Below are 12,955 nucleotides of genomic sequence, written 5' to 3' on the forward strand. Positions count from 1 at the left end.
CGCATTCTAAACAATCTACATGACATGAATCTAAAAAAAGGAATTTTAAAGTTTTCCATGCACAAAATCACTCAAGGGACTTTTTTCTCTATGGGGAAAGATCACCATCTTCAGGCCAAAAAAAGTAGTAACATAAAGACATTTATACACTCATACACTGTGTGGCTTTTAGAAGAAATGAGACAGAATGGAACATTTTATGATTTTATTTCTCAAATAACGGTAAAAGTACAACAATACATTTTAAAAAATGATATCTTTGGGTATCAATGTTAATTTTTTTGGCACATATACACATAAATAAAAAAAATAAATAGCTAAATAAATAATATTTACATTCATCATTTACAACATAGGAAACATGGCTCCAGGTGCTAAACACTGTTGACAGAGACCATCTTAAAGCCTCTGATGGTGACATTCATATTTGTGAGCCACAGGCTGGCTTGCAGCATCTTTTCTCCCTCCATGTTGGGCATGAACGGGATTGGCTGATCCACTCTTCCTCCTGGAGGCAGTGGGGGCATCCTGCAGGAAAATGTAGAAAGCTTTTTTTAAAAAAATGTTTGCAAAATGTAGAAATTTATTCCAGTAACTTAGAGTGGTTGACAGTGGCACACCAGAATACATGTCCTGTCACTTTGCACATGCTATTGTGTGTAACTCATCACACCTGTAATCAAACTGTGTTAAATATTCATTCACTGCTTGGAAATGATTATTAGCCATGGTTTTCATATAGCAATGGAAAGATTCAGTGATTATCTTGCTATTCAGGCATGAACACAAACATGCATAGAACAATGCAAGCGTACCACAGCGACACGTCAACATTCTCTCAAGAAAGACACAGTGTTCCTTTCTGTACTGCACAGTGACACTCCTCTATTTTAGAATTCCTGTCATTGGCACGCATTTATGAAGTTTTACAGTCCCTGTGGTGTCTATTAATTATTGTCCATGAGACAAAAAGTTGTTCTTACCTAAACTGAACTTTGCCTTGGAGCAGCCCAGCCCCAGCTACAGTCAGCACTCCGCTGACTGGGTAAGAATATGGGTTGATGAAGGTCACTAGGGCAGTCTGTTCGCTGTGTTGCATGATGGACTTTTCATCTGCAACCTGAAGGACAAACACATTAGTAAACCCAGAACATTTCCTCAAGTTTTCCATTATATAACTTTAAGGTAATAAATATGACATAAAATCTGCTGTCTGCAACTCATACTTGTAACTATATAATTACATTTTCATTCAAAAAGGAGAAAAATTATAGAAATTTTCAAAACCACCGATGCATTTTTTCACAGCTGGTGCTGCATCATCAGATCAGATATGAAAATCCTGAATGCCCTTTAAATACTTTCTTATAATATTACGTAGCAACCTATACTTGGTATCAAAACATTGGAATTTGTGCTCAAAGAAATAAAGTTTAATTTATTTTTTTAAAGAAGTTTCAGTTGACGGAAGCAATAAGCCTGTATGTGAGAAACTTTAAGAAGGAAATATTGAGAATTTTTGTAAAGTACCTGTATGATGAGCTGTGGGCTGGCAATGTTGAACTCCTCTGAGCTCAGGACTCTCTCCTGACTGGCAGTATCCTCCACAACAACTGCAAGGTTGATCAGGTTATCTCCCACTACGTCTTTATACTGTGCTAGGGGGATCTTCTGCCTCACTAACTTGACTGGATAGAGGAAGTGACACAGAAATTAGTTTGTCTTCATTAAATGGACAAATCCAAATAGAGTAAGTTCTGAAAAGAACAAAGGTGAACATTTCAGTTGCAGGTGAGAAAAGTAAATGTACCTTCCATAGGTGCCAGTTGTAAAACACCATGATTTTCCCAGAAGGTGTCCGAGGGGCTGTGGTTGTATTCTTTTGCCTGGGCATTGAGGTGAACCTTCAACAACTTGGCTACATTCTGCTTGTTCATGATTTTCACGCTGAAGCTGACAGGCTCCCCAACAATGGGGGATTTGTCCAGGGTCAGGAAGACTAACACTCCCTGAGATGAGTCTGCTGAATAAACATGAAAAAGTCCTCATGAAGAGATATGTTTTTAAACAACTCAGTATAAACTCTGATGAATACATTCAAAACTACAAATTACCTCTTCTTAGTGTTGAGTCGCCTGAACTTGAAGAGCTTCTTGATGAAAGTGTTGAAGTCGGGCCTGTGTTATAAAGACAGAAAGACAAATGTGAGTATGCGAGAGTGCTATTATTTCACTTTATTTCAATATATCACTTTATTAAATTGCATAATGTGCAAATCAATTAGCAGAATTCTAGTTTTATGGTCATACTTTTGATGTATTTGTAATCTCCTGTGATCTTTTGCAATCTGGGGAACCCAACAGCCTTAGTGCAGATGAGGGAGCCAACTCTCTCAGTGTCTTTGCTGAACCCGAGCACCTGACCCTGGCCCAAGATGATTGTATGGATATCAGCATTCACACTGGCGTAGACAAATGGGACGTCATAGAACAGGTCCACACGCTTGTTCTTTATCGCTTTGACTGGTGCGGGGCCACAGCAGTACACTCCTGTGATGATGGCAAAAAACAAGAAAGTTTTGAAGAAGTTCACAAAGAATTAAAGAGTGGAAGAGAAAGTTTAAGAACTTTTTTTAGCACACACCTCTACTTCTCTGCTGAGGAGTCGGGTCAAGAACTTGCCAGCCATCCATTCCAGATTCAAGATCCCGACGAGTCATCCAGCACTCCACCCAGACATGGAAGTTCCTGTTAAAGTCCAACAAAAGATAATGTTAAGCATTAAAATGTAATTAAAGTCTTTAAAGTAGTTAAATAATACAGTTTATAAGCAAAATATAAAACTGACCAGATGCTGTCTTTGGTGCGGTTTAACTTCTGCCCTGTTGCGCTGTAGTATTCCTCAATCACCAGGTTGCCATTAGTGTCATGAGCAGAGTTGAAGTTTGTGATAACACGACAAGGAATGCCAAGAACTCTCATAACTGAAAGACGTAATGAAAGCACAACTGATTAAAAAAAAGACTGTTAAAATATTTGAACACTGTGTCATGGAAAAAATGACTCGGTGTTAGAAAAAAAGAATGAAAAGACTTTATTATGATAGCATCATTTAGAACAACTGATTATTAAAGACCAGAATTACATGATCTAAGTTATTTGCTTTTATAAGGCTTTAAAATATGAAGATATAAGCACCTGTGCACATGACAGCCGCAAAAACCCAGCACTGTCCATACTTGACTGGGCTGTTACCAGACTGGTTCCACTTTCTCAAAATGTCCCCACTCCCAGTCCACATGGAGGGACTGACACCTTGTTTGAAGTCACCTGTCCAGTTCCCTTTCAGCACCCCACGGTCGTCCTCACTGTTGATCTAAACACAAAGCACAACATAAGTATAGTTTTCACTGTTTGCACAGCACGTGCCAAAGATGCCAAAACAGGTTTGGGCATCCCATAAATTTCCATGTTGCCCTGGCAGTTTTACAGTAATAATTACAGTGTTGCTGCATGTGACATTTAGTGTTCAGAACATTGAAGGCAGTGTCCTTCATCCTTTCAATGTGCAGAACATAGTGTCCCAGGTTAAGCCCAAGCTTGTTTAACAAGTAGAAATGATGCTCATGTTGTAATAGATTGTAAACAAAAAAACTAAAACTAATGTCATTTATACGATTTGTAAAGCAAGTTAATGTTGAATTTGTGTTGCTAGACAGAATCTGTTGACACTCACCATGGCAGACACAACCCGGCTGAGGTACACGGGGTTGTTTCGGTTCAGGTAGTCCATTTTTCTGTTCTTTTTGTGCTGAGGGCTGACTTGGAGCAAATTTAAGCATGCCTCCAGAACACCAGGCTCATACTTTACAGGCAGAAAAAAGAAAAGAGAAAATTTGAGTACGTCCTGTTAAGCAGGTGGTTTGACGTCAGATTTAAGGTCAAGATTTTACTATGTGCACACATACTGTTTTATCTCATTTATCCTCCAAAATTTGCACGTTTATTAATTTTAACTATTGTTTTGAAGAATCATTTAAGTGAACTGAAAGTGAACACTGGGAATCTTTCAGAACAGTGTTACAGAGAATACGATCTTTACGCACTTTGATAAAACATAATAAACTCATACACAATACCTAGTTTAAAAGGCATATCTTCTGGTAATACATTTTTTTCTTTTTTGAGTTGCTTAGTGTTTAGTTTACGACTTTCTTACCTGATCAAAAGACCACGGTCTTGCCACAATGTTTGTCCCTGATCCCATAAACAGCAACCCAGAGTCACTCAGGATATATTCTTCTCTCTGATCCTCAAATGGGATGTATACTGTATCCTCTGCAAGAAATACATCTGCATTTAGAACCACACAGTGTACTAACATTTTCAATTCATGTTCAATTCAACATTTTCAAAGAGATTTATAGATCATTCAGTCCACGGACCTATTTTATCATGCTTATGTTGACCTTTTTTATTCATAAATTTAGTGGCTGAATTTTACTATGAAACATAATTATATGTCAGGTTTTATATACACAGTTAGTCACTTAGTCACTGTAGCAGACGCTTAAAAATAAGTAATAAATTATTTATTATGTATTCTATAATAATGTAATTTGTGTGTTAGGCCACACAAACCATATGTATTTCTGATACATAAATGGTTGCTGCATCAAGCTACCAAAATAAATCTGATTCTCCAGTACTGATAGTTTGCTTCACTTACCAGAACACCAGGGGTTGCAGAGCAGGATGAAATTGCCATATGCAGAGCTTTTCTGGCCATCCTGAGTAAGCACACACAGCTGAAATCTGTAGGAGCCGACTGAGGCAGAGGCAGGAGAGCAGATGTAGATAGAAGGTTTCAGAGGGTTCCACTCCTCAGGGTCAATATAGGCATTCCAGCTGGACTTGGAAGAGCTCTTGGAGAAGGTTACAGGCATTACTGCGTACAGGTTACCTGATGGGAAAATTGAGGAATGAAGTTAGAAAAACAAAAAACCTTTAAATTCTGGTTTAGACCACTTGTATACAAAAGCATCCATGCAATATATCCAGGAAAGTACCTAGCATGACTTTGACCCTCAGAGTATCGATCTTAGGGTTGAAGGGTCGCCCTTCCAGCTGAACACTGACTTTAAATTCGGCTCCTCTCCGCACCACCAGAGATTTGGTGTTCCTGAAGCCATTTGTCCTATGACTCTCAAGGTTTTCTGATTGTTCCAGGTCAACATATTTTATTCTCAAGTCTGCAAAAAACATATTGACTGTGAACATCATACATTGTTTGTGAAATGCAATTATTCATAGTAATAATCAAATCATAATCATCATTTTTTTCAATCATAATCAAAGTCTTCATCAAGAGTGAATTTGCTCTGTATAACAGATGGATAGTAATGAATAGTAAGGAACAGAAAAGAGTGAAAGAGTTTGCATTTCTGAAGATGAAATCTCACCTTCCATCTGTTAGTCTCTCTTTCTCACAGCAACGTTGTATGACTCCACTATCGCCCACTAAAGCTATATAAGCATTTTGCCCAACCCTTCTTAAGCATTTCAGAAGGCGGGGAGAACGCAATTTGACTTTCTTGAATTGTTTGCATGTGAAACAAAGCAAAAGCCACACATTTGGACAACCCTCCCCTCCCTGCATCACATTTGAACAGTTTCATGTACAGATATAGGACATTGCGTCAGTTTAATGGGAAGGTACTCTTGAAATGTGTGACAGTACAACAGCTGGAACACCGAGGCCTGGGGCAAGAACAGTACTTTTAGTGATAACAGAGATGAGCAAACCTGATTTTCAGTGATTAATAGCTGTCACACAGACAACCAATTTTTACTGTCCCAGTTTTTCACACAACAGAACGTGCTGTCAGACGTCATATTATGAAACTGGGTTAAACTGTAAGACGATTCTATTACACTAGTCCTAGACTTTGTTTCACTTATAAGTTTACATAGATAGATAGATAGATAGATAGATAGATAGATAGATAGATAGATAGATAGATAGATAGATAGATAGATAGATAGATAGGTATTAATGTTTCTCCCAAGCTTGCAGATCTAACTAAATTAAACTATATCCCACTTTTAAAGAAAGTAGAAGGCGATCTGGCTAGGTGGAAATGTCTACCCATATCACTCATGGGAAGGGTTGCCGCTATAAAAATGATGGTCTTACCAAAAATAAATTATTTATTCTCAATGATCCCAACTAAACCGCCACAAGATTGGTTCAGATCTCTAGATTCATATATGTCCAAATTCCTTTGGAAAAATAAGCCCCCACGTATAAGCTTAAAAACACTACAAAAGACCAAGGATAAAGGAGGATTAGAACTACCTAACTTTCAGCACTACTTCTTAGCCAACAGGCTCCAATTTATCTCAGGAAGGCTAAAACATACCCTCTTAGATGAACCTTGGCTAGATGTAGAACAAGCACTTTGCAATAATCTAGAGATTTCAGATCTACCATTTATCAGCTCAAACATTCAACGACATGAATGCTTCAAAAGCGTCAACATTAGCTCCTCTCTGACAGCATGGTGGGAGTTTCTGAAGTTGACAGAGTCTTCATTAATCCCATGCAAACGTACACCTATCTGGAACAACCCTGACATATTACAAAACAATAATATGATAAACTTTTCAGATTGGAGTGGTAAAGGAATCAAATATTTAGAACATATACTAGAAGGAACAGAATTTATTTCATTTGACAGACTAGTTACACAATATGGGATCAACAAGAAAAGATTTTTAGAATATCAACAAATTAAATCCATAGTAAAAAAGAAATTTAAACCGGGTCAAGTTGAACTACAAACACCACCAAGTGTGGTTCAATTTCTTACTCTTAAAACCCCCAAATTACTATCCAAAATATACAGAATGCTTTCTAAAATAGATGAATCAATATCACTTCCTATTGCAAAATGGGAAGCGGATTTATCAGTTAACTTAGACCAAAACTTTTGGTCTCAGATTTGCTTAAAAACCTTTCATCTAATTAGAAATCCCAGTCTTCAATTAATTCAATACAAAATACTACATAGAGTGCACTATACAGGTCATCGGATGTTCAAGATGGGCTTTACGTCTACCAACAACTGCTCACACTGCCAAACCAATTCACCGGACAATTATATCCACGCTCTTTGGTTCTGTCCACCAGTTCAGAAGTTTTGGCGTGAGATATGTGAAGACTTATCGAAGTGTCTGAAATGTAACATTCCAACTTCCCCTTTAGTGTGTTTGTTGGGCAGCTTAGATAATGTCACTTCAGAAAAGAATATAGCCCACATGGTTTTCACTGCCCTATGCATAGCCAAGAAAACAGTCCTCATGAACTGGAAAAATAAAAATAATCTTAATTCTAACCAGTATAGAAATTATCTATTAGATTACATTAGTCTTGATACAGCCTCTGCCACCACATCAGATCAATTGCTCTGGGCTCCTTTGATCAGCTCCATCACCTAGTGGGGGTGGGGGGTCATAGTTTGGTCCCACCTTCACTGTTGTGATTGGTGTGGGGGTAGGGACAGGCTTAGGGCGTCGGGGGGTTCCCCAGGAGCATCTTCCTTGGGGGGCTCAACCCGGGGTAGCGGTCATGGCCAATTAAGGGCTCTGTTGGCTCTTAGGTGACGGTTTCCTCGTGGCTGCGTGCAGCGGGGCTAGGGGAGGTTCTGGGGGCGCTCCGTCTCTGGGCTGGGGCCCTGGCCGGGCCTCGGGGGCTCGGGTCCTGGTTGGTGTGTTGCTGGGGTTGTGGCGGGTGGGTATATGGGGGCCCAGTCCTGGCGCAGGGCGCCGCCGGTGCATCGAGCCACCTGGGGGACTCTTCAACTGGTGGGGGAGGTTGTCACATCTTGCAGGAGCTTTCCTCTCCTCAGGAATTCTCTCTGCAGGAGGGGGAGATATAGGAGAGGTGGAGGAAGATCTCAGCCTGGGCGTCTATTGTCTTGTGTAGTCTGGAAGATGAGTGGATGATGGGGTGGGTGCAGTTTTCTCTGTAGTGGGGTCGGGTGGGCTGTCCCGGGCTCTGTGGGGCCGGGCGGCGCTGCTGCACTGGGCCCTGGTCCGGATGGGCCTGGGCCCCCTTTCCCTGGCGGGTTGCAGAGCATGGGGGTGCCTACTGGGGTCAGCGGGGGAGCTGGCCCCAGGGAGGGGTCACTTGCCCCTCCCTTTCTTCCCTCCCCATCTCCAGCTGCCTCCCTCTTCCCGCTCCACCACAATCACCCACACATGCAGGGCCTTGGGGTAGGGGTGTGTCACCAGGGTGCAGAGGAGGCATCCCCCCCCTCTGTCCCCTTCTGGCTGCCTCTGCCTCAATTTTATCTCACAACTTAGACATTCACATTACTCACACTCTCATAACACATACATATAGGATCTTGGGGGTGGGCTCACAACGCGGACTCCAAATTACCATCAGGGTGTACACCGCACCCCTGGCGTCGTTGCCCACCTCTCAATTTTAAATACACGTAGACATTGAGGGCTATCAGGAGGGGCTATGCGCTTACCTGCTGCTCTCTGGCAGGTAGCTCCATGCCCTCCTGGGTTTTAATTGCACCTTAGAACACATATACATCAACACTACATATGAGCGGGTAGAGGGAGGTTTGGAGTCTTCTCACACCCCCGGTCTCTGCGGCCTGCTGGAGCGGGGGGGCTAGGAGGAGGAGTTGGCCGTCCGACTGGGGTCTGGTGTGTGGGGCCTCCCTGCTGCTGCGGAGTCGGGGCAGTCTGCTTCTCCCCACTGCAGGGAAAAGGGTAACACCACCTGGGTCTGGGTGCAGTTTCCCCCTCCAGGGGCAAGGGTACCTAGACCCGGTTCTTAGAGTACGCTTGGGGAGTGTGATTGTGTGTACAGCGTCTCTTTATATCTGTCTCCACGTTGGTTGAGTGTGGAGTAATTGCCTATGAGAGCATGAGAGTGGGAATGGATGTTTGTATTTGAGTGTGCCTGTATGTCTGTGTCTATATGTCAGGTTGGGTATCAGACGCCACCTCTCTGGGGACATCTCAGGCCCTCCAAGGTTTGGAGGCCTATCTCCCCCCACCACTTCCCCTGCCGGTGGCAGACGCCCTCAGACATCGATGCGTTGGTGGTTCTTTGTGTCCGGGGGTGGGCGTCCGGGTACACACCGGCTCACTCCTTGGTGGCTGCTTATCCGGGCCTGGAACCTGGGGCTCGCTCGGGCCACTTCGGGGGTGGGGTGCCCTCGGCCTCTCGGCCTGGGGCTCGGTCACTCAGGCACAGCTGGCTGCCGGCGGAGCTCACGGGCACGTCACTGCAACCCCCCCTGGCTTCTGCTCCGCGGCTGCTGAGTGATCCCTCATCTGGGACTCTCCTCAGCTCTTTCTGGGACAGTGGCGCGGCTGCCCCTCTGTTGTTCTTCCTTGGTCTCTTGTGTTCTGGGGGCCTCTGGATGTCTGGAGTTTTGATCTCCTCCATACCTGCTTCATGCCCTGGAGGATGGGACTGTGGCCCCCCACACCCTCTAGCAGATCATTACATTAAGGAACCTTTTAAATACAAGCGCGCTCATGCTCACAGGTGTACACACAGGTGATCACACACACAAACTACACCCTTTTTGGCTCCTACCTCAAAGCACACTGTGCGCTGTCGATCTTACGTGCTGCACAATAATGTTTAATATTAAGTATTTAGTGTTATATTCCCATATATCATTGTGATGTTGTTTATTCTATTACTCTCGTTTTCTTCTGCTTGTTTTCTTTTTTCTTTCTCAACAGGTGATCCAGGTGATCGATATATGTATTTTTTGTCTGCTTATTTTGTTGGTTTTTGTTTTTTGCCCTTTATCCCCGTCCCTCTTCTCCGCTGTTTTTTTTTTTTGTTTTTTTTTGTTTTGTTTTGTTTTTTCCCCCCTCTTTCTTTCTCCCTTTTCTTCTCCCCTGTCCCGTATCTAGCAAGTAAAAAAAATAAAATAAAATAAAATAAACAATAAAAGGTAAATCAAATGGACCATTACGGCAAGGCTGGGATGGTCCATTTGGTAAAGTAAATCCGTTGGGCATCTTTCTTCGCCTTTAGACAACAATTCTGATGGCAAAAGAACCAAACGGGACAGGTTAAAAAAAAAAAAAAAAAAAAGATAGATAGATAGATAGATAGATAGATAGATAGATAGATAGATAGATAGATAACACTTAATTACTTAAACAACACAATGTAACTCCAAGTCAATCACACTTCTGTGATATCAAAATGTCCACTTAGACAATCAATTTTACATGCTGTTGTGCAAATGGAATAGACAACAGGTGGAAATTATAGGCAATTAGCAAGACATCCCCAAAAAAGGAATGGTTCTGCAGGTGGTAACCACAGACCACTTCTCAGTACCTGTGCTTTCTGGGTGATGTTTTGGTCACTTTTGAAAGGTGGCAGTGATTTCACTCTAGTGGTAGCATGAGACGGAGTCTACAACCCACACAAGTGGCTCAGGTAGTGCAGCTCATCCAGGATGGCACATCAATGCGAGCTCTGGCAAGAAGGTTTGCTGTGTCTGTCGGCGTAGTGTCCAGAGCATGGAGGGGCTACCAGGAGCCAGGCCAGTACATCAGGAGATGTGGAGGAGGCTGTAGGAGGGCAACAACCCAGCAGCAGGACCGCTTTGTGCAAGGAGGAACAGGAGGAGCACTGCCATTGCACTGCAAAATGAGCCCTGCTCAAATGGTCAGAAACAGACTCCATGAGGGTGGCATGAGGGCCCGACGTCCACAGGTGGGGGTTGTGCTTACAGCCCAGCACCATGCAGGACGTTTGGCATTTGCCAGAGAACACCAAGATTGGCAACTTCGCCACTAGCACCCTGTGCTCTTCACAGATGAAAGCAGGTTCACACTGAGCACACTGTGACAGACGTGACAGAGTCGGATGCCTGCAAACATCCTCCAGCATGACTGGTTTGGCAGTGGGTCAGTAATGGTGTGGGGTGGCATTTCTTTGGGGGGCCGCACAGCCCTCCATGTGCTCGCCAGAGGTAGCCTGACTGCCATTAGGTACGAGATGAGATATTCAGACTAGTGTGGTCTTCTGCTGTTGTAGCCCCTCTGCGTTAACATGTTCAATATACTGTGCAATCAAAGATATTCTTCTGCATACTTTGGTTGGAACAAGTGTTTAACCTTTCAGCATGAAGCAGTCTGGCCATTTTCCTCTGACTTTTGACATCAACAAGGGATTTTCACCCTGAGAGCTGCAGCCCAGTAGATAATTTCTCTTTTTAGAAAATTCTCTGTAAATCCCACAGATAGTTGTCCATCTGTTTGACCAGCAGTTTCTGAAATTCTCAGACCAGTCTGTCCACGCCGTCTGGATGATGAATTATCCTTTTCACTATTATCACCTTTTTATTTAATAATAAAATATCAATATCAGCAATAATTTCATGTCAAAATGCCTGCTTGTTTTAATTATCTCAACAGTTTTAAAATTAATAGTATTTATACATTTACATTTTTTCATGCTTATATTTATAATACACATAGCATAATAGAAAAAGGTAAAAATAAAATTATGCCACAGTATTTTATTTTGAATTTATCATAATTATCACTTTCACACATTTTCTAATGGTTTTCGTAGTCTTCTTTTACACGGGCAGCCTCACTGCCTGATATGTTTGGGGTTGAGATAATAAAATATGAAAGATTTTATATCAAATGATTCCACTGAAAAAAAATGTTCATTTAATTTAAAAAAAACTTTATGAATGAAACTCCCACACGCCTCTGTCAGTGCGCCCCAGGGTGGCTGTGGCTACAATGTAGCTTGCCATCACCAGTGTGTGAATCTGTGTGTAAATGGGTGGATGACTGGTTGTGTAAAGCGCTTTGGGGTCCTTAGGGACTAGTAAAGCGCTATACAAATACAGGCCATTTACCATTTACATGCTTTCATGCTTTGAATACATTAAAAAGACCCCCCCACAGACACACACACACCCCACTGTTTGCACATCACGTCCCAAAGATGACAAAACAGGTTTGGGCATTCCATAGATAATCACAGTGTTGCTGCATGTGACATTTTGTGTTCAGAACTTTGAAGGAGGTGTCTCTTCGTCTTTTCAAACTGCAGAACACAGTGTCCCAATTCAAGAACATTTGAGCACATTCTGTTAAATAGGTGCTTCGAATTCAGATTCAAGGTCAAGATTTTAGTACGTGCACAGATGCTTTTAGCTGTTTTATCTCTGATAAATAACATTTATCCTACAGAATTTGCTCATTTATTTATAAATGAACTCATTGAGATAAAGTGAAAGAATACCTTTTAATGTATCCAGGATGACTTTGACCCTCGGACTATCGGTCTTAGCGTTGAAGGTCGCCCTTCCAGGTAAACACTGACTCTGAATGGGGCTCCTCTTTGCACGACCAGAGATTTGATGTTTCTGAAGCCATTTGTCCTATGACTCTCAAGGTTTTCTGAATGTTCCAGGTCAACATGCTTTATACTGAAGTCTGAAAGTTGAAACAAAAAAAAACAACGCAGAAAACATTATAGACTGTCAAAATCATGCATTTTCCTTAACAGTAAAAGGCAATTAATCATAAAATCTTCATCAAGAGTAAATTTACTCTGAATAACAAATGAAAAGTAACAAATACTAAGGAACAGAAACGAGTGAACGAGTTGTGAAATTGTGATTTTAATCATCAAAATAAATGTTAAATACCATTCTCTTAAAGGTAGGGGCTATTAAAAAGTCTGCATTTCAGCTTTACAGTCTGAGCTATTTACTGGTTCAGTTTTACAATACAGTATGGTAATAGTTTGGGAGTTCTGCATAAAACAATAATCACAGTTAAAGACCAAAAATCTGCTCAAAATGTTTTGATGAGTTGGCTTGAAGATGCTGTATTATAGGCTGGTGCTTAAATGAATCTTTACCTTT

General features: G+C 41.8%; 1 protein-coding gene across 1 annotated transcript; it reads right to left on the reverse strand.

The window, feature by feature from the left end:
* Positions 1-374: 374 nt before the first annotated feature.
* Positions 375-5,894, reverse strand: tgm5l (transglutaminase 5, like). Its single transcript, XM_063473901.1, is given in 15 exon segments — positions 375-528; positions 984-1,120; positions 1,531-1,688; positions 1,811-2,023; positions 2,115-2,177; positions 2,310-2,549; positions 2,644-2,747; positions 2,848-2,983; positions 3,198-3,375; positions 3,736-3,864; positions 4,219-4,337; positions 4,729-4,962; positions 5,069-5,251; positions 5,462-5,519; positions 5,868-5,894. Coding segments are annotated over 15 exon segments (2,133 nt in total).
* Positions 5,895-12,955: the final 7,061 nt, after the last annotated feature.

This window comes from Pelmatolapia mariae, linkage group LG5, assembly GCF_036321145.2.
Source record: "Pelmatolapia mariae isolate MD_Pm_ZW linkage group LG5, Pm_UMD_F_2, whole genome shotgun sequence".
Lineage (NCBI taxonomy): Eukaryota > Metazoa > Chordata > Actinopteri > Cichliformes > Cichlidae > Pelmatolapia > Pelmatolapia mariae.